General features: G+C 40.8%; 1 protein-coding gene across 2 annotated transcripts in view; it reads right to left on the bottom strand.

The window, feature by feature from the left end:
* CIT (citron rho-interacting serine/threonine kinase) overlaps nucleotides 1-24767 on the bottom strand; it is a 168653-nt gene that overhangs the window by 114842 nt on the left and 29044 nt on the right. For both annotated transcript variants that reach the window (XM_068989683.1, XM_068989684.1), the window contains exons 5-8: nucleotides 19677-19819; nucleotides 18696-18789; nucleotides 8900-9103; nucleotides 7275-7428 (exon numbers count right to left, since the gene is read on the bottom strand). In XM_068989683.1, the coding sequence (XP_068845784.1) occupies nucleotides 7275-7428; nucleotides 8900-9103; nucleotides 18696-18789; nucleotides 19677-19819 (595 nt within the window). The remainder of the gene's footprint in view (nucleotides 1-7274; nucleotides 7429-8899; nucleotides 9104-18695; nucleotides 18790-19676; nucleotides 19820-24767) is intronic.

The following is a 24767-nucleotide window of genomic DNA, read 5'->3' as shown; positions in this document are numbered from 1 at the left end:
ATGCCGTTAAGAGTGCAGACTATACTGGTGTTTGTATTAGTACAAAATATTATGGAAAGTTATACAAGAAACTGATAATAATGGTTCATTTTAGAGAGAGGCACTGGGCATGGGGAGGGTAGGTGACTTTTTTTTTAATTGTTTAACCTTTTATATTGCTTGAATTTTTTTTTTATCATGGATTTTTTCAAATAAATTTTTAAATGTAAAGTGAATCTGGAGACAGGGAAACCCAAGTTAGACTCTTGTCACTGCCAACTATGAGTTCCATGATCTTTACCAATAGGCTTCATCTCTTTAAGGCCTCAGTATTTTCATCTGTACTATGGGACCAAATATAGTACTGGCCTCACAGAAATTTTAGGAGGACAATAATACGCATTAGCGTGCCTTGCAGGGCCCCCAGGTACATAGTAAGTGCTCAGTAAAGGGTTATAATACACACCTAAAAAGTGTTGGTAAAGGAACCAATCCATCCTTAAAACTAAATACTTACACCCATTATCTTGTAAATAACCTATAATGGAATACAATCTGCAAAAATACTGAATCACTATGCTATACACCTGAAACCAACACAATATGATGCAAACCAACTCTAAGAAAAAAAAGTAAATACAAGACAATAGTAATGCAGAAAGCAGTGGGGGGATGTATAAGGTATACAAATGCCTTTATTACAACTATCTATTTGCCATCAGCAGGAAGAGATTATGTTAAACCACCATCTTGAAAAATACGAAAGCTATAAAGTCCATCTGAAAGAAAAGCTTTAAATTTCTCAAAAGCAGAGCCTAAAATCCTGTGTTTCCAAGCAGTTCCATCTGCTTGGGAAAGTTCTTAGCCAAAAAGCAGCCTCCCCTTACCCTCAGCCCAGAGGACAAAGCATGGAGGACTCTGCCAAGATGAGCAAGAAACTAAGGCTGACAGATTTCATTTTCTCCTCTCGCAGAGCTTCACAGATGCTACACACAGGAATCTTATTTCTCAGGATCTTACTGAAGTGCAGTTTCTGACTCAGCAGGTCTGGGCTGGAGGGGAGTCTGAGTCTCTGCAACTCTAACAAGCTCCCAGATGATGCTGGCGATGATGATGATGCTACTGGTCCATGGACCACACTCAACACAGCAGGGTCCCCCTGACCCCAGGCTACGGTTCCACTGCGGGTTAGCAATGGCAGTCTTGAGTGACTCTCTGTGATATTCTCTCCCCTGGTAACAATCTGACCAATTCTTCTAAAACAATGGTTCTCTACTGGGAACAGTTGTACTGCTCCTTACCCCCCAACAAGGGACACTTGGCAAATGTCTGGAGACGTGCTGGGTTATCACAAGATGCAGACAGCTACTGGAATCTACGGGTAAACGCCAGGGGTGCTGCTAAACATTCTGCAATTCACGTAACAGTCCCCAAACAAATAATTATCTGCTCCTAAATACGAGCAGTGCTGAGGCTAAGAAACCACATAACCTCAAATAAACAGAAAACATGAATCAAGTGCTCTCAATTCACCTGGAGACTACAAATCGTAACTTTAGAACTGGGTCATTGATCCAACATGGTCCTTTCTCAGGCCAGATCTGAGGCAAGGGGTGGGGCAGTGGTGGTAATAAATTCGCAGAAAGAACAGGATGCTCTATGTGGGCAAGGGGTCACCAGGTCACAGTCTATGTTTTGTTTAAGATCAAGTATATGTGGTTCAGTAAGCCAGTGGGTGATCTACTAAGCATTAAAAGCATTCTACCCTTTTTTTTTTGGCCACGCCATGCAGCTTGTAGGATCTTAGTTCCCTGACTAGGGACTGAACCCAGGCCCTCAGCAGTGAAAGTGCAGAGTCCTAACCACTGGACCGCCAGGAAATTCCCAAACTTTCTACCATTTTGAGGAATGGCAATTTAAACAGGACTACAGCTCTATTTAAGGGACCTATAATTTAGACTGTAAGTTCACTGAAGGTAGGGCTGTATCCAGATTTGTTCATCCACAGAGCTACAGCACCTAACATACAGCACACAGCACTCAAATATCTTGATGAATCCTGTCGATTCAAAATGACTACAAATTCCAAATGTGCTTGAACAGACACAGAGACTAAACAGTGGTATTATTTGTCATCACCATAAACATTATTAATAACAACTATCTATCATAAAGCATGCATGGTATTGCATAAAGTAGAAAGGGCTCTAGAATCACCTAGACCTCAACCCAAATCTAGACCCTCTCTCTCACTTGCTATATGATCTGGGACGAGTTACCACTGTGTCCATACCTCTAGAATGGGTACAATAATCCTTTTCTTTGAACTGTTTTGAAGTAACATAGTGTAATATATACTTAAATATTTGGTAGTTGGCACAGAACAGTTGCTACTTAACCAGTATTTCCTATCAGACTACAGGACTGGAGTAAAAAACCCAGTGAAGTCTCATGGTGCTGATATACACAAAAAAATGTAACAATTTCACCCAAGGACAGGAAGCCTTAGAATCCTTTTCCTTTCAACCAAAGGCCTTCATCCCTTAGGTTTATGGAGTAATCAAAGGATTGTACACCTGCAATTTTGTGATGGCCATTAGGGGCCAGGTAGTGAATAATGATCAACAATGAAGGAGACCTCTTTGTCAGGGGACTATCTCAGGGCTGATCAGAATTGGACCACCACTGAGCCACTACTGGATGGAAATGAAATGTACTTATGTGACAAATGCTAAGAACCTGGAAACTCAAAAGTAGCTCTACAAGAACTGTGCCTTTCTGAGAAGAGTAAATTGAAGATGACTCAAAAGAAGCCTGTGTCAAAATCAACGGATAAAAACAAGTTCTCTAGAACATCAGCTATAGAGGTTCTAGGAAACGATCCAGAGTCAACACTCTGATGCATTTCTCACTGTTGAGATGTGGTGGGTTTGGATGAAAGGTGCAAGTGTGCCGGTTATATTTACATCACTATGTCTCTGGGGGAAGATATTAAAAAGATGTGAGTAGAAGGGCACACTGGACAGTACAACTCTGCCATTGACGGAGCAGGTGCCTGATGTCAGAAAAGGTAGGCATAACCCCAAAGGCATGAAAGAGGGGGACTGACTGGCTTCAGCTTTCTGGAAGCCCAGAAAAGCAGGCCGAGGGCACAATCAGACTCCTGCTCAATATCTGAAACTTCACTGGAATTGCATAGCCCAGGGCAACTAGGATACTTAAGAAGCCTAATACTGAAATTTGGAAAGCAGCCTTGAAATAAGAAACAGCAGCTAAAAATTCAACTTCACATCTGATCATGTGAGGCAGGGAGTGAAACATCAAGGTAGTAGGTGCACAGTGGCCCGTGAGTGTGGCAGAGCGGTCTTGACTTGCCAGGAGAACAAACATCCCTGAACTAGGTCAGAGTCTTGGTTCGCGCATTGGTGCCTACAGCGACTTCAAGGGGTAGGACCTAAATGCTCCAAACGACCAACTGCTCCATCTGACCTCAGGGGTCAAAGCCAAGGCACGTAGTTTCTCCCAGTAACCACTTCCAGTTCTGTCACTCATCCATTTGCCCAGACCCTTCTTAAACTGCGTTTATATATCCTGCCGGACCACCTCTTGAGATAATGAGTTTTAGAAGATTATTACCTGCTGTGTTAAGCATTACTTCCTTTCCTTGGTTATAATAAGAAAAAGAAGAATTGAGGGTGAACTAGCAGAGAAGCTAATGTTTCTTTCATCAAAGGACAATCTCCTGTGTGGAAAGTTGAAATATTCAACAGCCTGGAACCACAAAGCATTTGAGCAGCAATCAGGAACTCAGGAAACCTAATGACTTCAAGTGCTTTGGTTGATGAGAGTCACTCAATGTGTGTTTATGACAAATGGGCCTGGACAAAGGCATAATTTGTGTTAGAACTACCTAGTTAGAAAATAGCTCTAATGTCATGCAGTCCAGCAATGTTTTCAGTCACAAACCCTCAGCTGATTACAAATACACAAGGAGCGAAGGTTGGTGAAAAACAGGAAAATCTGCTAGGAGACACTGCAATTAATACCACAGCTCTCTGCATAGTCAAGGATGGCTGAGAACCATCAGGAAAAGGCCCTATCAGTCCTCAGAGGGCATGGAGATCCCACTCACTGGCTGAGCTACATTAAGTACCTCAGCCGGGATAAGTGCCATGAGCCACAAGCACTCTAATTGCAATATAGTGCCCTGGATGGATTCCTAGAACAGAAAAAGGGGCATGAGAGAGGAAGCTGGTAAACCTGGAGTAAGCCTGAAGTTTAATTAATTGTATAATCTTATTTTGACAAATATGATGTTGTTATGTAGGATGCTGTCATTAGGGGAAACTGGAAGAAGGGTATGTGGGAACTCTACTATCTTTGCAATTTTTCTATAAATGTGATATTATTCCAAAGTAATAGGGCTGTTAAAATTACTAGAAGTTCCTTTAAGGCAAATGTGTTTTATGACTCTTCAGAACCACTATGCTGGGAGTTAGAAAATAAAAACCATCAAGACTATCTGTCAGAATTTTAGAATTGGGATTCAGGGCAAAGGACATGAAAATACATCTCTCTGAAGAAGACGTATACCAATAACCAACAGGTGTATGAAAAGGTGCTCAGTACCACTAACCATCGCAAAAAGGCAAATCAGAACCACCAATGAGCTATCACTTCATGCCTGTTAGATTGGCTATCATCAAAAAGATAAGAGGTAATCAGCATTGGTGGAGATGTGGAGAAAAGGGACTCCTTGTACATTGTTGGTAGGAAGATGAATTGGTGCAGCCACTATGGAAACAGTATAAAGGATGCTAAAAAAAAAATTAAAAATAGAAATTCCCTGTGATCCAGGTATCCCTCTTCTGGGTATACAGAAGAAAATAAAATCAGTACCTCAAAGAGCTATCTGTGCTCCCACACTCATGGCAGCATTATCCACAGTAGCCAAGATAACAGGAATAACCTAAGTGTCCATCAGTGGACAAATGGATATTTAAATAGGTGTGAAGGAATATTACTCAGCCTTTAAAAATAAAAAGGAAATCCTGCCATTTTCAACAACATGGATGAACCTGGAAGTCATGATGCAAAGGGAACCATGACAGGCACAAAAAGAAAAAAACTACATGATCTTACTCATATGTGGAATCTAAAAAAGTTGAAAACACAGAAGCACAGAGTAGAAAAACAGTCCCTAGAAGTGGAGAATTGGGGGAAATGAGAACATGTACAAAGTTGGAGTAATGTAGGATGAACACCTCCCAGAGACCTAATGTATTAATACAGTGTGACGACCATACTTAAGAATACTGTATTCAATACTGAAACTTTGTTAAGAGAGGAGATTTTAGATGTTCTCACGAAAGGAAGGAAGGGAGAGAGAGAGACAGAAGGAAGAAAGGAAAGAAGAGGAAGAGAGAGGCAGGGAAGGAGGAAGGAAACTGTGAGGAGATCCGTGTGTTAACTAGCTTGACTGTAGTGACCATTCCACTGTATCGATGTAAATCCAATTTTTACATTGTATGTCTCACAGATATACAATTTTTATTTTTAAAAATATATTTAAAAAAAGAACCAGGATTCAGCTGGGTGAGAATTCTCTCATATGAACTCAGTATGGGAAAGTGAGAAACATGGTAAAGATGAGGCAAAACTAAGCAGATATTTATTAGGATATGGAAACATTAAGCAGAGTCACACAAGACACACTGAGTCTTCTCACGTGATGAAGAGGCAACAAGCGCAAAGATGGTCAAGTGCACGGTGATCCATCCCAGCATCATCTCATCCCAACAACAACCATGACTTCCCACAAGACAGACCGTGTGATGCACAGCAGGGGCCCCACAGCAGGGGCCCACACATATCCTCTCTGGACACTGTGTACTTTACAGAACAGTACTTAGCCTCAGAAGCCCAACAAGCCTAAAACCTATAAACAGCCCGAGAAGAAAAGACTAGAACAAATTATGGGAATTCTAACACAATACCAAAACATCAGCAAGGTTTACCAGAATACAAAATAAAGTTACCTGGGTAATTAATCACCATTTGCTGACTTACTTGGGTGAAGACCACTGGCAAAGATAAGAATAAGAAAATAAGCTGCTTATTTAAGAAGATTGGAGATTAAAAAAAGGTAAGGCAAGAAAAGATTAAGTATTTGGTGGCAACAAGAACCAACTGTATCAAATCTTTCCAAAAGCAAAAAAGAAAGACTGCACTGAAAATACACTGCTGATTAAAAGCCCTGAATCATGGAGATTTGGGGGTTGATGCCTAAAAGACTTGAAAAATATAGTAACGTGGCTACCAGAAGAGGAAAAAAAGTTGCCACGAGAGATTTATAGAAATATGGCCTACTTACATATTTTCACAGAGGGTTAGAGAAACCATTGAAATGGCTTTCAACTGGACAATAATGGCTCTTAATCCAACTCCTATATTTCAGCTGAAGGTTCAAGAGGTTACAGTTACAACACAGCTCCAACTAGAAGCCTGGTTTTGACACCTAGAAATGGATTCCATTTCCCTGCCTCCCCTCATCACCAAAACTCAGACACACACTCAACCGGGCCAATGGCTTTCCTACAGGCTCTGAGCTGTGCTAATTACTGAGTCGGGTTATAGATCGCATTCAATCAACACATGCAAGCATAAAAAGGTTGAAAAAAAATGACCAATTTGTAAAACATCAAGTATTTTGGACTTGTAGATAATAAGTCAGGTCTTTGTTTTTAATGAATTCAGTTTGTACTAATTGATAACAAAGTGATGTATGAATGAATCCACTGTGCATATGCCTTATATGTGCTTGTGAGCAAAGACAAACATTTTAGAGGGAAACAAGCGAACACAGCAAGGCATTTATGGCTTTAGGGCAGGCTTGGCCATTAACAGAGCAATGCTGGCACTCTGCCTAATCTCTGAGTCTTTTTCCTAATCTTGTGAACAAAATAGCTAGGTCCACTCTTCCTCTGGGAAGAAATTCTGTCAAACCAAGTGACAACCTTCAGATCCCATCAATCTGTACCTCTAATGTACTGAGGGATAATACTCCAAAGGCCACATAAACAGAGTTTGATTAATGATCCAGTTCTGCACAAACGATGTTAAAGTAGAAATATTACTCAAGACAGCTACATCATTACCCTTTTCCATTCCTATAGATAATTAAAACCCTTATTTATATGATTTACACCAGCTTCTGGGAGGCAGAATAATTTCAGATCACTCTTAAGTGTTTCTTCATCCCAACACCAGAACTGAAGGAACACAACTCTACTTACAGTTACGAATGTTACTCCAGTCGATTTTGGAGAAGAAAGGATGACAGCAAAGGCCCTCAAACTTCAGTCTCTCTTTCTGGCCACACAACAAACTCTGGATTAGATCAAGCAATTCACTGCTAACTTTGGGGTCATCTGGAAACTTCAAGAACCGCTATTTCAAAAAGAATTTTAAAAAATAAAATATTCCCTTAGCAAATCAGCTTCTCGTGTCTCAAAGTTAAAAAAGTAGTTCTCAAATAAATAAAACAAAAAAGTAGTTCTCATATATCCAAGTTTCTTTTTTTTTTTAAGAAGGAAGTTTTATGTCCTAACTTTGGACCAAAGGCATGTTCCCAAAGAAAATGTTCTCTTCACATCAGCAGGCCTAGCTCCCTTGCAAGGGTTCGATACCCTTCATAACTTGATCTCTGTACCCTCTTCCGTCTCACCTAGCTACACTCCCCACCTCGCTCTTTGCATCCAACAATGATATGCTATTCAAAGCTGCCTGAACAAATCACTCTGTTCTCTATGCTCAGAAGGCCTACCCCAATCCGCGCCCCTCCTTCCCTGCCTACCTCCCACCTCCCTCTTCCACTCCATCACTCCCTCCTGCGTGTTCCCCCTGTACTCTGCTTTTGCACATACACATTGTATTTTCATTTCCATGTGACAATGGAGAAAGAAGGCCAAGAGGGCCTTTCCCCTTGCCCATCACTCCAAACTCGGTACCTAACAGTGTCAAGTGCGAGTTACTCGTTACTGAATGAATGGATGGAAATGAAGGAAACAGGTGAGAGTTAAGCATCATCTTGGGGGAAATTTTAACTCAGGAGGAGACACAAGAATATCAAAAAATATATGCATGTATTAAGCATACAAAAAGTATATTTTATATAGAAAAATATGTACTAAGCATCCCTGGAAGAAACTGGATGATACACAAAAATCTGTGACAAATTCTCTTTCCTTTTTGCTGAAACTAAAACATAGATATTTATCATATCCTTAAGAAACAGGCTAATATAATGACAAATATAGTTTCTAGACAATAGCTTTAATTCTACTTTATGTGTCTATTAGTATTTCTATCCATGTCTCTGAATTTTAACCATATTTGACATTTAGTGGCACTAAGAAACTAAGAAAGCATATTGACAGCATGTATTTCAAAGCTAGACAGCCTGTGCTATTTTGGGCAAGTTATTTAACCACTCTGTGCTTTGGTTTCCTCATCTGTAAAATGACAATAATATTATCTACCTCACAGGATTGCTTGAGGATTAGCCAAATTAATGAACTATATTTCACAAATCCTATGACCCCCATTTTACTCACATTTAACATCACTGTAATCAAAACATTTTATAATCAATAAAATATCCTACATTAATTGACAGCAGTTTTTTCTTTTTAGTGATACCTAAAATGATGGCATACACTTAAAATTACTGGCACCTGAGAGTCAATATAATACAATTAATAAAGCATTTAGAATTTCTTTTGGCACAGAGTAAATGCTATATTAAGTATTTGCTATTGTTATTATCCGGAACATCTGGTTTACATTATAAATGTTCATTCACACCATTTTAAAATGACATTTCTCAATATTACCTCAGAATCTAGTAAGGGCTCTTTACCTGGAAATTCATGATGTTATTGAAGGTTTTGGCTGAGGTTCCTTCAGTGAATGGGCATCTTCCATAAACCATCTCATAAGCAATAACTCCCACTGACCACCAATCACAGTCTAGGCTATAGGCACCTTTTCCATCCCCATTCATCACAGTCAGCACTTCAGGGGCCATGTAATCTGGAGTCCCAACCGGGAGTTTGGCATTTACCTGGAAACCCACAAATAAAATGAACACAGCAAATTTTCAATTATCCTCAAATAGATTGCCAGCAGCCACAATTCAGACATAAGCTGATTTGCCTCTGATTACTATTCTCCCAGGCACTTGAACCTTCTGTCAAGTGGCACAGCATCAGGAAATGCAAATGAGTCACTCATTTTTTAAAAAAAGCACATAATGTAATCCAAAGGCAAAGGGGCCAGGGTTGCTAATGATATACACTGTTTGGTTACACAAATGAGAGCTGGGTACATACCTGGAAAGGAAGATGTCTTTCCTGATACTTCTTATTGATACAACAGAACTTCTCTTAGGGAAACAGCAAAATGATAATACATCTAAACATGAATCTAAAAGATAAATCTACCCTATACTGGAAAACTGGCAGCTAGCTGGCAATACAGTATCATAAACGTGTTCTATCTCAAGTTTAAATATTTGGAATCAATATTCCTATTCGGCCCACCCACAAGGCAAGACATGATAAATAACTTCCGCCAGAGGTCAAATGTTATTAATGAGTTCATTTTCCTCACTCCCAACTCCTGCTCCTCTGATTCTCTCCCCACTTTTCAGAAACACGGAGCCCTCCAATCCTATGGCGCTCAAGCACATGACCCTGACAAAGAAATATCAGGACAATGTAGCTTTGTCTCTTTATAAAGCTAAACACACTTCATTTAAGGAACTGTCGTTATTTCTGAGAATTTGTCCTTCTGACTGGTTTATTGTTTAAACATCCTTTGTTTCTTGAAATGCTACTGATGAAAAGGTATGTTTTCTACCCCTCACTCCCACTCCTTCCTAGCAAACCTAGTAAGCTGGCAACCTTTGGGTCTTCAAAATTGTCTTAAAGTTTTATTGAGCCATGAAATCTGAAGTTGAAAGACCACCTCTCTAACCTTCTTTCCTGTCAAAACAGAGGGCCTTATACTGATCACATACTAGGTTGACCAGCTGCCCAATAACCCTATATCTAAAAAGGATTCTCTCATATCAGTAGTTATGAGGTGCAAAAGAACTCTCCCCCCATTAAAGGGTATTCAGTGTCCCTATTTGAGCTAAGAGATTCTATAGGTATGACCACGCATCTTTAAGGCTGGGCTTTGTATCAAGAAAATTGATTTGCTTTGCTTTGATTTGAATAGAGCTTGAGAGGAAGTCAATGTTTAGAGAAGATGCTAGGAGTCTCCTTTACCCAGTGATGAAGCCCCAAGCTCTTCCAGCCTGAAACTTTAACCTTGCCCATTCCCAAAGACCCACTGTTAAAGAAAACAAATTCATTCTTCCTACTCCCTCTCTTTTCACCCCTTCCCATAGGCCCACCACAGGTTTGTTTCAAACCCTAAACCCAGAGAACAGTGTGATATTGCTGTTCTTGAACCAGTGAGCCATTGGGCAACAGCACTTCCATTACAAACACACACTTGGGAAAACTAAATGGTCACAACAGTCAAAAACTCACAGGTCTGTGCTGACAGACTAAAGTGAGGAGAAAGGAAAAAACATTTGGTCTAAGACAGGACGACTTAAGCTTGAGGAACTGAAAGTAGCTTCAGTCAAAAGGCAACCTTGATGTCAGGAAGCCTGACCCAAGACTTCTGTCTTTTAATGTGTGTGTAACAGAATGATCTCTGTTCATTTCCAAGGCAAACCATTCAATATCATGGTAATCCAAGTTTATGCCCCAACCAGTAACACTGAAGAAGCTGAACAGTCCTATGAAGACCTACAAGAGCTTCTAAAACAAACACCCAAAAAAGATGTCCTTTTCATTATAGGGGACTGGAATGCAAAAGTAGGAAGCCAAGAAACACCTGGAGTAACAGGCAAATTTGGACTTGGGAGTACAGAATGAAGCAGGGCAAAGGCTGAGTTCTGCCAAGAGAACGCACTGGTCATAGCAAACACCCTCTTCCAACAACACAAGAGAAGACTCTAACATGGACATCACCAGATGGTCAACACTGAAATCAGACTGATTATACTCTTTGCACCCAAAGATGGTGAAGCTCTATACAGTCAGCAGAAACAAGACCAGGAGCTGACTGTGGCTCAGTTCATGAACTCCTTACAGCCAAATTCAGACTTAAATTGAAGAAAGTAGGGAAAACCACTAGACCATTCAGGTATGACCTAAATCAAATCCCTTATGACTATACAGTAGAAGTGAGAAATAGATTCAAGGGACTAGATCTGATAGACAGAGTGCCTGATGAACTATGGACAGAGGTTCATGACATTGTACAGGAGGCAGAAATCAAGACCATCCCCAAGAAAAACAAATGCAAAAAAGTAAAAGGGCTGTCTGAGGAGGCCTTACAAATTGGTGTGAAAAGAAAGGAAACGAAAAGCAAAGGAGGAAATGAAAGGTATACCCATTTGAATGCAGAATTCCAAAGAATAGCAAGCAGGGATAGGAAAGCCTTCCTCAGCGATCAATGCAAAGAAATAGAGGAAAACAACAGAATGGGAAAGACTAGATATCTCTTCAAAAAAATTAGAGATACCAAGGGAACATTTCATGCAACAATGGGCTCGATAAAGGACAGAAATGGTATGGACCTAACAGAAGCAGAAGATATTAAGAAGAGGTGGAAAAAATAAACAGGAGAATTGTACAAAAAAGATCTTCATGGCCAAGATAATCACAATGGTGTGATCACTCACCTAAAGTCAGACTTCCTGGAATGTGAAGTCAAGTGGGCTTTAGGAAGCATCACTACGAACAAAGCTAGTGGAGGTGATGGAATTCCAGTGGAGCTATTTCAAATCCTGAAAGATGATGCTTTGAAAGTGCTGCACTCAATATGCCAGCAAATTTGGAAAACTCACCAGTGGCCACAGGACTGGAAAAGGTCAGTTTTCATTCCTATCCCAAAGAAAGGCAATGCCAAAGAATGCTCAAACTACCGCACAATTACACTCATTTCATACGCTAGTAAAGTAATGCTCAAAATTTTCCAAGCCACGCTTCAGCAATACGTGAACCGTGAACTTCCAGATGTTCAAGCTGGTTTTAGAAAAGGCAGAGAAACCAGAGATCAAATTGCCAACATCCACTGGATCATCGAAAAAGCAAGAGAGTTCCAGAAAAACATCTATTTCTGCTTTATTGACTATGCCAAAGCCTGTGACTGTGTGGATCACAAGAAACTGTGGAAAATTCTGAAAGAGATGAGAATATCAGACCACCTGACCTGCCTCTTGAGAAACCTGTATGCAGGTCAGGAACCAACAGTTAGAACTAGACATGGAACAACAGACTGGTGCCAAATCGGGAAAAGAGTATATCAAGGCTGTATATTGTCATCCTGCTTATTTAACTTATATGCAGAGTACATCATATGAAATGCCAGGCTGGGTGAAGCACAAGCTGGAATCAAGATTGCCGGGAGAAATATCAATAACCTCAGATATGCAGATGACACCACCCTTATGGCAGAAAGCAAGAAGAACTAAAGAACTTCTTGATGAAAGTGAAGGAGGAGAGTGAAAAAGTTGGCTTAAAACTCAACATTCAGAAAACTAAGATCATGGCATCTGGTCCCATCACTTCATGGCAAATAGGTGGGGAAACAGTGGCAGACTTTATTTACTGAGGCTCCAAAATCACTGCAGATGGTGACTGCTGCCAGGAAATTAAAAGACGCTTACTCCTTGGAAGAAAAGCTATGACCAACTTAGACAGCATATTAAAAAGCAGAGACATTACTTTGCCAAAGGTCCGTCCAGTCAAAGCTATGGTTTTTCCAGTAGTCATGTATGGATGTGAGAGTTGGACTATAAAGAAAGCTGAGCACTGAAGAATTGATGCTTTTGAACTGCAGTGTTGGAGAAGACTCTTGAGAGTCCCTTGGACTGCAAGGAGATCCAACCAGTCCATCCTAAAGGAAATCAGTCCTGAATATTCATTGGAAAGACTGATGCTGAAGCTGAAACTCTAATACTTTGGCATCTGATGCAAAGAACTGACTCATTTGAAAAGAACCTGATGCAGGGAAAGACTGAAGGCAGGAGGAAAGGGGGATGACAGAGGATGAGATGGTTGGATGGCATCACCAACTCGATGGACATGAGTTTGAGTAAACTCCGAGAGTTGGTGATGGACAGGGAGGCCTGCCATGCTGTAGTCCATGGGGTCACAAAGAGTTAGATATGACTGAGTAACTGAACTGGAAATACATAATATTTTTTTAAAGTACTATATAAAATACATAAAAACAAGAGAAGGAAAACTGTAACATCCTGGTTTGACTAGGTAGTGGTAATTCCACTGAATCGTTGATTACATGCTTACCCTTTATGCCTGATTATTGTGCAGAACCATTAATACACAATCCTCAAATATTCATCATTTCTACATATCAGGGCTTATTTTATCATCACATTGGATTGTGATGCTTATTTTATCATCACATTGGATTGTGATGCAGTTATCCTTGCTTACAGCTCCCAGGGCTTGGTAACTTGTTCACAACCAGAGTTGAAAGAAAGTTGACTGGGTCGTGTTTATCAGCATGACCCAGCAAGAGGTATAAACTGTGAATTCCTTATTTTCAAACAAATGGTTAGACTTATCAGAGAACCAGATAACTCTGCAACTGATTTCTGCTCCATAACAGGTAAGTGATTGTATACATTTTATGTCCAATAATTTTGCAAATTTCCAAATTTTAAGAAAAATATTCCCTAGCTTTTTTTCTGTACATCTCCTACTACAGTAATTACTATTAACAAAGACTTTTAATGACAATACTTGGGCTTCCCTGATAGCTCAGATGGTAAAGAATCCACTTGCAATGCAGGAGACCCTGGTTTCATTCCTGGGTCAGAAGATCCCCTGGAGAAGGGATAGGCTACCCACTCCATTATTCTTGGGCTTCCCTTGTGGCTCAGCTAGTAAAGAATCCTCCTGCAATGTGGGAGACCCAGGTTCAATCCCTGGGTTGGGAAGATCCCCTGGAGAAGAGAAAGGCTACCCACTCCAGAATCCTGGACTGGAGAATTCTGAGGACTGTATAGTCCATGGGGTCAAAGAGAGTCAGACACGACTGAGCAACTTTCAATTTCAAGGACTACTAAGTTTCCATTTGTTACTGACCTCCAAGTACATTAAACCTGTTCAACATGTAATCTCAAATTCCTGGTAGGGATTTTGCAAGATCCTTTCACTCTTCTCTGGCGGAACTTCACACCCGGCCTATCTGGGTGAGATGTTCAAGGTGGGACAGTGTACTAGGAACCCAGCCTGCCTGCAGTACGTCATCTAACAAGACCCCAGTTTTACTGAACTTTGATTTTCCCTGTATTGACAGGGAAGAAAGTATACAAGTTCAGGAGGAGGCAATAATCAGATGACTAGGAGACAGAAAAGTCTGTCATATTTTGGAGAGATGGAGGGGGAAGAAAGGGAGGCAAGGGGAAGGAGGGGGAAGAAGGGGGAAGAAAAAGAAAGAGGATTAATCCAGCAGATTGTTTTTACAAAACTAGTGGATTCTTTAACAAGCAAACAGCAGACAGAGAGGAAGGTAAGAAAACCCATCTTCTTCCTCCCAATCCCCTTCTCTGAAAATGCTTATACAGAAAACCGTTTGAACTTAACTTTCCTCCTCTAGCTGCCCAGCGAAGAAGGCAATGGCACCCCACTTCAGTACTCTTGCCTTGAAAACCCCATGGATGGAGGAGCCTGGTAGGCTACAGTTCACGGGATCGTGAAGAGTCAGACACGACTGAGCGACTTCACTTTCACTTTTCACTTTCATGCACTGGAGAAGGAAATGGCAACCCACTCCAGTGTTCTTGCCTGGAGAATCCCCGGGACAGCAGAGCCAGGTGGGCTGCCGTCTATGGGGTTGCACAGAGTCGGACACGACTGAAGTGACTTAGCAGCAGCTGCCCAGGGCACAGATACACACCTGCAGAAGCAGGGGAGGAAATATTCTCACTATGTTGTTCTTCTCATGGAAAAGTAATAAAATCTTTTCACTACTCCATAAATCTCAAAAAGGGTTATCTCCTATGGGTTTCCAACTGCTAAATGGTAGTGATTATCACTTAACATGCTATAATGCTCTTTACTTATAATCTCCTTACAATTGTTTTCATGAGAACTGAGACAGGTGGGAACTGTTAGGTATCTGCCATTCTCTGAGATTCTAATAAGGGGAAGTGGGTGACATCTCTGCTCAACACCCAAACCTCCAGGCAATATGGTCCACCTGTGTTCACTAACAAAAATACCCTCAAGCAACACTCTGACTAAAAAGCTTAAATAAAGACAATGGAAGGTGAGAAACTCAACAGAGCGAAGATTCACAAGTACCCAAAATACACAGACAATATATGGCAGTGGCAAGGAAAATGATAAATGGATTTGGGATAACATACAACAATTCCAATGAGAGAGAGAGAGAGAGAGAGAGAGAGAGAGAGAGAGAGAGAGAGAGAGAGAGAGAGAGAGAGAGAGTGTGTGTGTGTGTGTGTGTGTATTTGGGAGCGGGGCATGCCATGAGGCATGCGGGATCCTAGTTCCCTGACCAGGGATCAAACTCATAGCCCCCTACGGTGGAAGTACACAGTCCTAACCATTGGACTGCCAGGAAATTTCCAAATTATATTTCATATAGTATATTTTTAATATAAAAAAACTTTTAAAACCTACTTTAGACCTATAAAACATCCTATTTAAAGGAAACATATTTTATCCACCAACACTGATCAAAAATACAAAAAAAGGTTTTAATTCTATATCCATACTTGACTTGATCTAGATTGCAAATTACTGATTGTTTATAACAAAAAGGCCTTTGCACTTAAAACAATGACAAAAATTCCTCCTCAACTGCTTTACACATTCGGGCTCTAAGAGCACAAAGCTCTGGGGAGAAGATTCTCTAACAGGAGAGGAGCTACAGCATTTTCAAGCAAGTAAAACTGAGGGTCATTATCTCCTTGACCAAAAAAATCAGGGCTTGACCACTGAGCTGCAAATAAACCTGAGTTTATTTGCTCCTAGGCTCATCACCTGGAGAAGGCAATGGCACCCCACTCCAGTACTCTTGCCTGGAAAATCCCATGGACGGGGGAGCCTGGTAGGCTGCAGTCCATGGGGTCACCAAGAGTCGGACACGACTGAGTGACTTCCCTTTCACTTTTCACTTTCATGCATTGGAGAAGGAAATGGCAACCCATTCCAGTGTTCTTGCCTGGAGAATACCAGGGACAGGGAAGCCTGGTGGGCTGCTGTCTATGGGGTCACACAGAGTCGGACACGACTGAAGCGACTTAGCAGCAGCAGGCTCATCACCTGAAGGGAATGTTGCTACCATTTGAAGAACTGAAAAAGGCAGTTTGCAACACTGGAAAACAGGAACCTGAAATGAAAAGCACTCCCATCTCCACCAAGGGCTCTGAAGAGAGTAACTTCAGATGCAGAGACCTTACTCTGTGTTTTTTCTTGTTTGCACTGTGTCTTCATTGCGATGCGTGGCCTCTATTTTCTTTAGTTGCGGCACACGGGCTTCTCTTGCTGTGGTGCACCAGCTCAATTGCCCCACAGCATGTGGGATCTTATATCCCCCACCAAGGATGGAACTGTCATGTCCCCTGCACTGGAAAATGGATTCTTGACCACTGGATGACCAGGGAAATCCCAGGATCTTACTCTTTATTCCCATTTATTTTCTAAGCAATGACTCTGGATCATGATCCAGTTATCCAAGTAGGCTTTCTGATCACAAACACGTATTGCCAGCTCTATTAAGCCTTCTGATGCTTCTCCATCTATGGCAGAGGTTTTCCACCAAGGGTGATTCTGTCCCCCAGTGAACAGTGGGCTATGTCTGGAGTTATTCTGGGTTGTCACAACTGGAGGGGAGGCTACTGGCATATAGTGGGTAGAGACCAGGGATGAAGCTAAACATCCTACAATATACAGGACAGCCCCCACCACAGAGAATTCTCTAGATTAAAATGCATGTGGCTCTGACTACATACCTATGCTTCATTTTATTTCTAGATGCCTGAACTTATTAAGATCACTAAGGCAAGGCATAGGCTTTTGAATCCCAGATGGTAGAATTTTGTATAATTTAACTTTTTTTCCTGTACTTTAATCCACTAAATTCAATACCTAAGTTTTCATGCTTGTTTCCGAATTGTACACAATTTTTGGTGGCTCGGACAGTAAAGAATCTACCTGCAATGCAGAAGACCCAGGTTCAATCCCTGGGTCAAGAAGATCTGTTAGAGAAGGATATGGCAACCCACTCCAGTACTCTTGTCTGGAGAATTCCATGGAGAGAGGAGCCTGGTGGGCTACAGTCCACAGGGTAACAAAGAGTCAGACACAACTGAGCAACTAACACTTTCACTTTAAAACATAAAATTCTTTGATACTCTCATTATTAATGTAATGATCAAGCAGAAGAGATTATAAGCCCATAGATTATGAGGGGAGGACAACCAATGCTGAGGCTGAAAAACCCTGACCTCACACAACAGAAAGAGCCTGTTTTTCTAAGAGCCAGAACCTGAAAGAAGTTATGTCAAATAGGCCCTCAAATCTATAGAACAGGGAAATGAAACCCTGGAATGCAAAGAGTTAACACAAACTTGAGCCTTTTCCAAATATAATAATACCCACCTTTCCTCCAAGGAACATGAGAAGGAAAAAGAAAGGCAATTTTATATGTTGCCCTTTATAAGGACTAAACTCTCAGAGCCAGGGGGTATTTTGAAGAGCAGGCCCCCCCCTTCATTTCTGTATTTTAACTAGAATCAGTATATTCTAGAGGAAAAATAAAAGCCCAGGTTCCTAAGGATTTGTACAGGTCACCAAGTAATTCAGTTGGGAAATGAGTCTTAAAATCTAAGTCGATTTTCTAAGACTTACCATTTTTTGCATAGTTGACTTGAAAATTTACATTTTAGCATGTGCCAACTTGATGAGATTTTTAAAATCTAATTTTCTTTTACTTTGTCATCTTTTGCCTTTCTTGACCTCAATAGCTACCCTCTTGCCTTCCTATTAGCACATGGGATACAGCCTAATAATAATTAACATGTGGAATACAGCTTAATTTTTACCAAAGGTGCAGGACTTAGAATTGACATTTTGAGCACTTGGTTCTTAATGCTTGGTTCAAATGCTCTAGTGATTAATTTTCATTGCACTGCATATGAAGTAGAGGATTTGAGATAAATAAGGTTACATTTCATCAAAATATTTAAAATGAAAAAGAGAATGTAACAGAAGACAATCAATTAATAAGCAAGGAAAATGAAGGGAAAAACAAAAGTATTTTCCCCTTTTTTGTAACCAAACTACAAGAATGTTCCTTAAAATGTTTTGTACAGTATTAACAGGTATTTTACATAAAAGGGTCTCAGGTCAAGTAAGTCTGGAAAATAGCTCTGTGACCCATCCCCACCCACCCCGCAGAGAAATCATTTCACAGCTGGCAGATGAAGACTTCAGAGTGTTACTCAACTTTATCCTGTATTTTCCAAACTTATGAGGACCTCAGAACACTTTGTAGTATAAGTTCTATTAAGTTATCTTATTCTCTTTTGTTACCATCTTATTTGAGTTCATTTTAGCAGCTGATCCAAAATCCACCAGCTTAATGTGTCCCGTTCGGTCAATGAGGATGTTCTCAGGCTTGATGTCTCTGTATGGAAATCAAGGCCATAAATTAGTGTTGTCTTCTCCATGCCAATCATCAAGCAACTGCAGACCTAGGGTCATGATTCAGCCAAGAATCTTAGTGTCTATGGTTTTGCCATACAGACCTCCCTACTGATGGACATATGTAATAAGCATTTTACAAAACAAATTTAAGTAAAAGAAAGAGAAAGAATAGAGGGAGGAAGGGAGGGAGGGGAAGGAAAGCAGAAAAGGAAAGGGAACAAATACCTGTTATTAGATGGATTAGTTCTCCTCAAGACACTCATTTTATATTAGGAAAACTAAGGCCACAAGAAGCTAAAGGGTTTGCTCATGGTCATATGGCTAGTCAATGAAAAAAAAACAAACTCTATTCAGGATTTTGTGGTTCCTGGTCTAACCAGCATTCCATTCCCACGACACTCTCAGATGCTCATAAAATTTACATTTTAGTGAAGATGAGTGAAGATGTAAAGAAACACTTTCCAGTTGAGGATTTGGGAGAAACATTTGTTGATTACTAATGGTCAAGGTAAGAAGTACAACTACATTGTCTTCTGTTTCTGTGTGATAGGCCGCTTCCTTGTGCAAATTAAATTTGGTTTTCCTACCATAGCACCCAAAGAACTTATGCAAGAGCTCCTCTTATTAGCCACATTAACAGATCTTACTAGCAAATGTAAGAACACTACAATTTCAGATCTATTTCATTGTTGAATGGGTAAGCAGAAATGTCTGCCATTTTGCACAATTTGCCTTAAGCCAATTATTGGTGAAGACTGGGTAAAAACTGGATGAAGAATTAGTTTGATGCTGAAATCACTCACTCCATTTTAGAAAGTCTTAGGTGATACAGGTAAATTCTCAATAGACTACCAGAGTCTCACTTACCGATGTACATATCCCATCTGATGAACGCTGTGGACAGCCAAAATCAGTTCAGCTAGGTAAAATTGAATCATATTTTCATCCAATTGGTCCTCATATCTATTCAAAAGTGACAGCAAATCCCCTCCAGGCTGATATTCCATGACCTGCACAGAACGCCAAAGTTATTCATTCTTCATAAACCCCCCAAAAAAAGGAAATGTTCTCAATCAGATCCTCGAATACTGCCTGACATGTTATAATTACAATGTCTTCACAAAGCTATGAAGATGTGTGAGACACACTGTAAGTCTCATGTAGGACGAGGTCCCTGCCCTAAGGAAATTACAGCCGTTACCCAAGAGAATCAATACAATAAAGATACCTCCTGAACACCATGCACAGTGTTTGCAAGCCAAGTTTGAAAAGCTGAATTAAATCCACCCACTCACCCACCCACCCAGGTTGACAACCCAGACAGTCCCTAGGACTGATTAGATGCACAGCATAGATGGAGACTCCTGGAGGGCAACAAACCCTCTTGCATCCTTTCTGCATTCCTCTCACACCAGACAGAATATAGGAGGCAGACAATATAACATGATACCATCTTTTCCTTAAACAGTTTGGAAGGTAATCTGACCATTTCTGTTAAAAATTTAACTCTCAAACAAGGGCTCTGTGACAAGCTAGAAAGGTGGGATGGGGAGGGAGGTTCGGGAGGGAGGGGACATGGGCATACATATGGCTGAATCTTGTTGTATGACAGAAAACCACAAAATTCTGTAAAGCAATTATCCAATTTAAAAAAAAATTTAACTTTTAAATGTAAACATATACCCTTTGAACCAGTAATTCTACTTCTGACCATTTATTTCATAGGAATTTGCAATAGTTTGTCAATAAAGAGATTCACTGCAGAACTGTTTGTAATATGGGAAAAAGAAACCCTGGAAATCAAATAGCCATCACTAAGAGACTGCTAAAATATGATACACCTAAACAATAGGTTAAGATGCAGATATTAAAAATGAATGGATGGGACTTCCCTAGAGCTCCAGTGGTTAAGACTTCGCCTTCCAGTGCAGGGGGTGCAAGTTTGATCCCTGGTTGGGAAGCTTAGATACCATAGGACTTGGAGCCAAAAAACCAAAACAATATTGTAGTAAATTCAACAAAGACTTTAAAAATGGTACACATACACCCAAAAAAGAAATCTTTAAAAAAAAAAATGGATTTGATTTGATCTAGTCATTCTGCCATGGAAAGCTACCCATGATAAGTGATGCCCTAAACAGGATACAGTAAAACTTTTTGTGATTGAAAAAGTATTTATTACATTTGTTATTATATACATAGGGGGGAAAAACTGGAAGAATATTAAGTACAGCCTTAGAGAAAATGTTTCATTAGCAAAAAATGTCTTCCACCTGAAGAAACCAAAATTCTTCCACCTGCTGATAACAGATTGACATTCCAGAGGCTTCAAGGCTCGTCCCCAGCAGGTTTCAAGTCTCAGCCCAGTGACTCTCTGCCTTTCAGTTTTGTCCTCTGTGAAATGGGGATAAGACTCTGCCTAGCGCCCACAAGATCCTCCACTACCGTTCAAGTCCTTTCCTTGCCCTGAATCATGACACTATCCTTTCCACTCTGGCCAGGAGAAGCTGGGACCCATTTTGACCATCTTTGCAATCATGCCAACCTTTCCTAAGCTCTCCTTCTGTCCTTTGCTCTGATTTCCCATTTTATCTATATATCTATATATATGTGGGTGTGTGTGTGTGTCTTTCAAGTTGTCTCAAACCCCTTCTGGAAAGAGCCAAGTTCTTAAAAGCTTTTAAAAAACACTAAATTTCTCAAAGGCTTCCCAGGTGGCACTGGTGGTAAAGAACCTGCCTGCCGATTCAGGAGACCTAAGAGATGCAGGTTCGATCCCTGCATCAGGAAGATCCCTTAGAGAAGGGCATGGCAACCTACTCTGGTATTCTTGCCTGGAGAACCCTATGGACAGAGAAGCCTGGGAGGTTATAGTCCATATGGTCACAAAGAATCGGACATGACTGAAGAGACTTAGCACACACGCACACAAATCTCTCAAACCACTGCATTATAGAAGCCAACTACAGGATGTGAATTCTCTCCATCCTCCTCCAAATTCCTGTTTGCTTTCTGTCCAGAATTAGAAGACAGCTCTAGTCAAGTCAAACACGGAACAGCTGCATATGTCCCCAGAGGCCTCAGGCTGGTCAGTACAATCTCTGCCCAACACCAGGTCAACAAACACTGGGGACCTCAGGAGGAACCAGGACCTTGCATGTCCTCCCCAAGGGCCCCTCATCACCTGGCATCTTACACGTAGCAGATATTCAACCAGATACTGGACAATTTGAAGATGAAGTTTCCGTTAAGAACTAACAAGGACAGCGACACTGAGAATGAGCATCAGCAAAAATGCTGACTTTATTTCCCCCAAATTCTAGGCAGATGTAAGCTGCTTGTCCCAATCCTCGAAGAGCCCGCAGAAGGCACCTGGCTGCCTACTGCTCACCCACACATCCCAACCTGATTCTCCACACGCTCTGGGCATGTGGGTGAATGCTAATTTTTTACATCTGTTTTAAAAATATATACTGCCATTAAAAAGGTCTTAAATACCCACACGCAAAAAAATATTGCTGATAATAACAGAAGTACTCATGCTTTTAGCACCAAAATGTCTTAAAATGAGAACAATGCGTATTTATGACGACATGGTGTACTTACAAATTTTCTGATCCAGCTCTATTACAGATGTGAAGAAAATAGAATGGCTTGCAAGTTTAAGACTGAGAAAGTCAAACACAGAGCAGCTCCTGGCCACCAAGATTCCATCTGTGGAACTTCCCTGGTTGTCCAGTGGCTAAGACTCCACACTCCATTGCAAGGGGCCCAGGTATGATCCCTGGTCAGGGAACTAGATCCCACAGGCACTAATTAAGAGCTCAACTGCTGCAACTAAGATCTGACACAGCCAAATAAATATTTTAAAAAAAAGAAAATTCTATCTGTAATGACAATGAAAAGTAGTTCAGACAATCAGAACCATCTCTTAGAAAGGCAAAAACATATGTAAGCTTTGTTTCTATTCAGAAAATCCAAATTCTTGAGCTGAAAATCCCTGCCCAAACTAGATTAGTCTTTTCTACTGGTCAAACAACTTTCCATTTCTTGAAAAGGGCTCATTAAGAAAATAAGCAACAAAAATGACAACAGCTACTAGGCAGGAGGCTCTACAACATGAGGTCAAGAAAGACATATTAAATGACAAAACCCCTTATCAAAGAACCTAATCAAATTTGACCTTCCAACAAGATTCTGGACTGCCAGAAAATTACGGAACATCCCAGCTGTACACCATCAGACAAACTTAGTTTAGGCACTTACTGGCTAAATTTGGCTACCCACGATGTGACCCCCATCCCTAAACTATCCTACTGAGGTATAGTCACTCATCCTGGGATGAATGGAGCCCAAGGGAAGACAGCTTGCATGTGGCGATACCAAACTTCATCAATTTTACTCTTGAGTCTAAAGAAATAATAAAGAACCAGGACTTGGACACTTCCAGAAAACACTTTTGGACTTTCAAGTCAGTTCAGTTACTCAGTCGTGTCTGACTCTTTGCGACCCCTTGACTGCAGCACACCAGGCTTCCCTGTCCATCACCAACTCCAAGAGCTTGCTCAAATTCATGTCCATCAAGTCGGTGATGCCATCCAACCATTTCATCCTCTGTTGTCCCCTTCTTGTCCTGCCTTCAATCTTTCCCAGCATCAGGGTCTTTTCCAATCAGTCAGTTTTTCATCAGGTGGGCAAAGTATCGGAGCTTCAGCATCAATCCTTCCAATATTCATTCAGGACTGATTTCCTTTAGGATGGATTGATTCGATCTCCTTGCAGTCTAAGGGACTCTCAAGAGTCTTCTCCAACACCACAGTTCAAAAGCATCAATTCTTCGGCACTCAGCTTTCTTTATGGTCCAACTCTGACATCCATACATGACTAGTGGAAAAACCATAGCTTTGACTAGATGGACCTTTGTCAGCAAAGTAATGTCTCGCTTTTTAATATGGTGTCTAGGTTTGTCATAGCTTTTCTTGCAAGGAGCAAGCGTCTCTTAATTTCATGGCTGCAATCACCATCTGGCAGATTCTTTACCAGCTGAGGCACCAGGGAAGCCCAAGAATAGTGGAGTGGGTAGCCTATCCCTTCTCCAGCAGACCTTCCCAACCCAAGAATCAAACAGGGGTCTCCTGCATTGCAGGCAGATTCTTCACCAGCTGAGCTACCAGGGAAGCTAAACACCAATGCAGTATATTAACGCATATATATGGAATTTAGAAAGATGGTAACAATGATCCTATACGAGACAGCAAAAGGGACACAGATGTAAAGAACAGACTTTTGGACTCTGTGGGAGAAGGCAAGGGTCAGATGATTTGAGAGAATAGCATTGAAACATGTATATTACCATATGTGAAATAGATGGCCAGTCCAGGTTCGATGCATGAGACAGGGCGCTCAGGGCCAGTGCACTGGGACGACCCTGAGGAATGGGATGGGGAGGGAGGTGGGAGGGGGGTTTTAGGATGGGAGACACATGTACACCCATGGCTGATTCATGTGAATGTATGGCGAAAACCACTACAATACTGTAATTAGTCTTCAATTAAAATAATTTAATTAATTTACACACACAAAAAAATGATACCAAATCAAGAGTTTCCAGAAAGGGGAACCCTTCTACACTGTTGGTGGGAACATAAGTTAGTGCAGCTACTATGGAAAACAGTATGGAGGTTCCTCAGAAAACTGAAAGTAGAGTTGCCATATGATCCAGCAATCCCACTCCTTGGCATATATCCGGACAAAACTCCAATTTAAAAAGATACATGCACCCCTATGCCCACAGCAGCACTATTCACAACAATCAAGACGTGGAAACAACCTAAATTCCTGTTGACAGATAAATGGATAAAGAAGATATAGTGTGTGTGTGTGTATACACACACACAATGGAGTACTACCCAGCTATAAAAAAGAATGAAATAATGCCATTTGCAGCAACATACTAGA

The sequence above is a fragment of the Capricornis sumatraensis genome, chromosome 17, assembly GCF_032405125.1.
Source record: "Capricornis sumatraensis isolate serow.1 chromosome 17, serow.2, whole genome shotgun sequence".
Classification (NCBI taxonomy): domain Eukaryota; kingdom Metazoa; phylum Chordata; class Mammalia; order Artiodactyla; family Bovidae; genus Capricornis; species Capricornis sumatraensis.
Note: the sequence above shows the minus strand (reverse complement) of the source record. Positions and strands in the feature narration are given on the sequence as shown.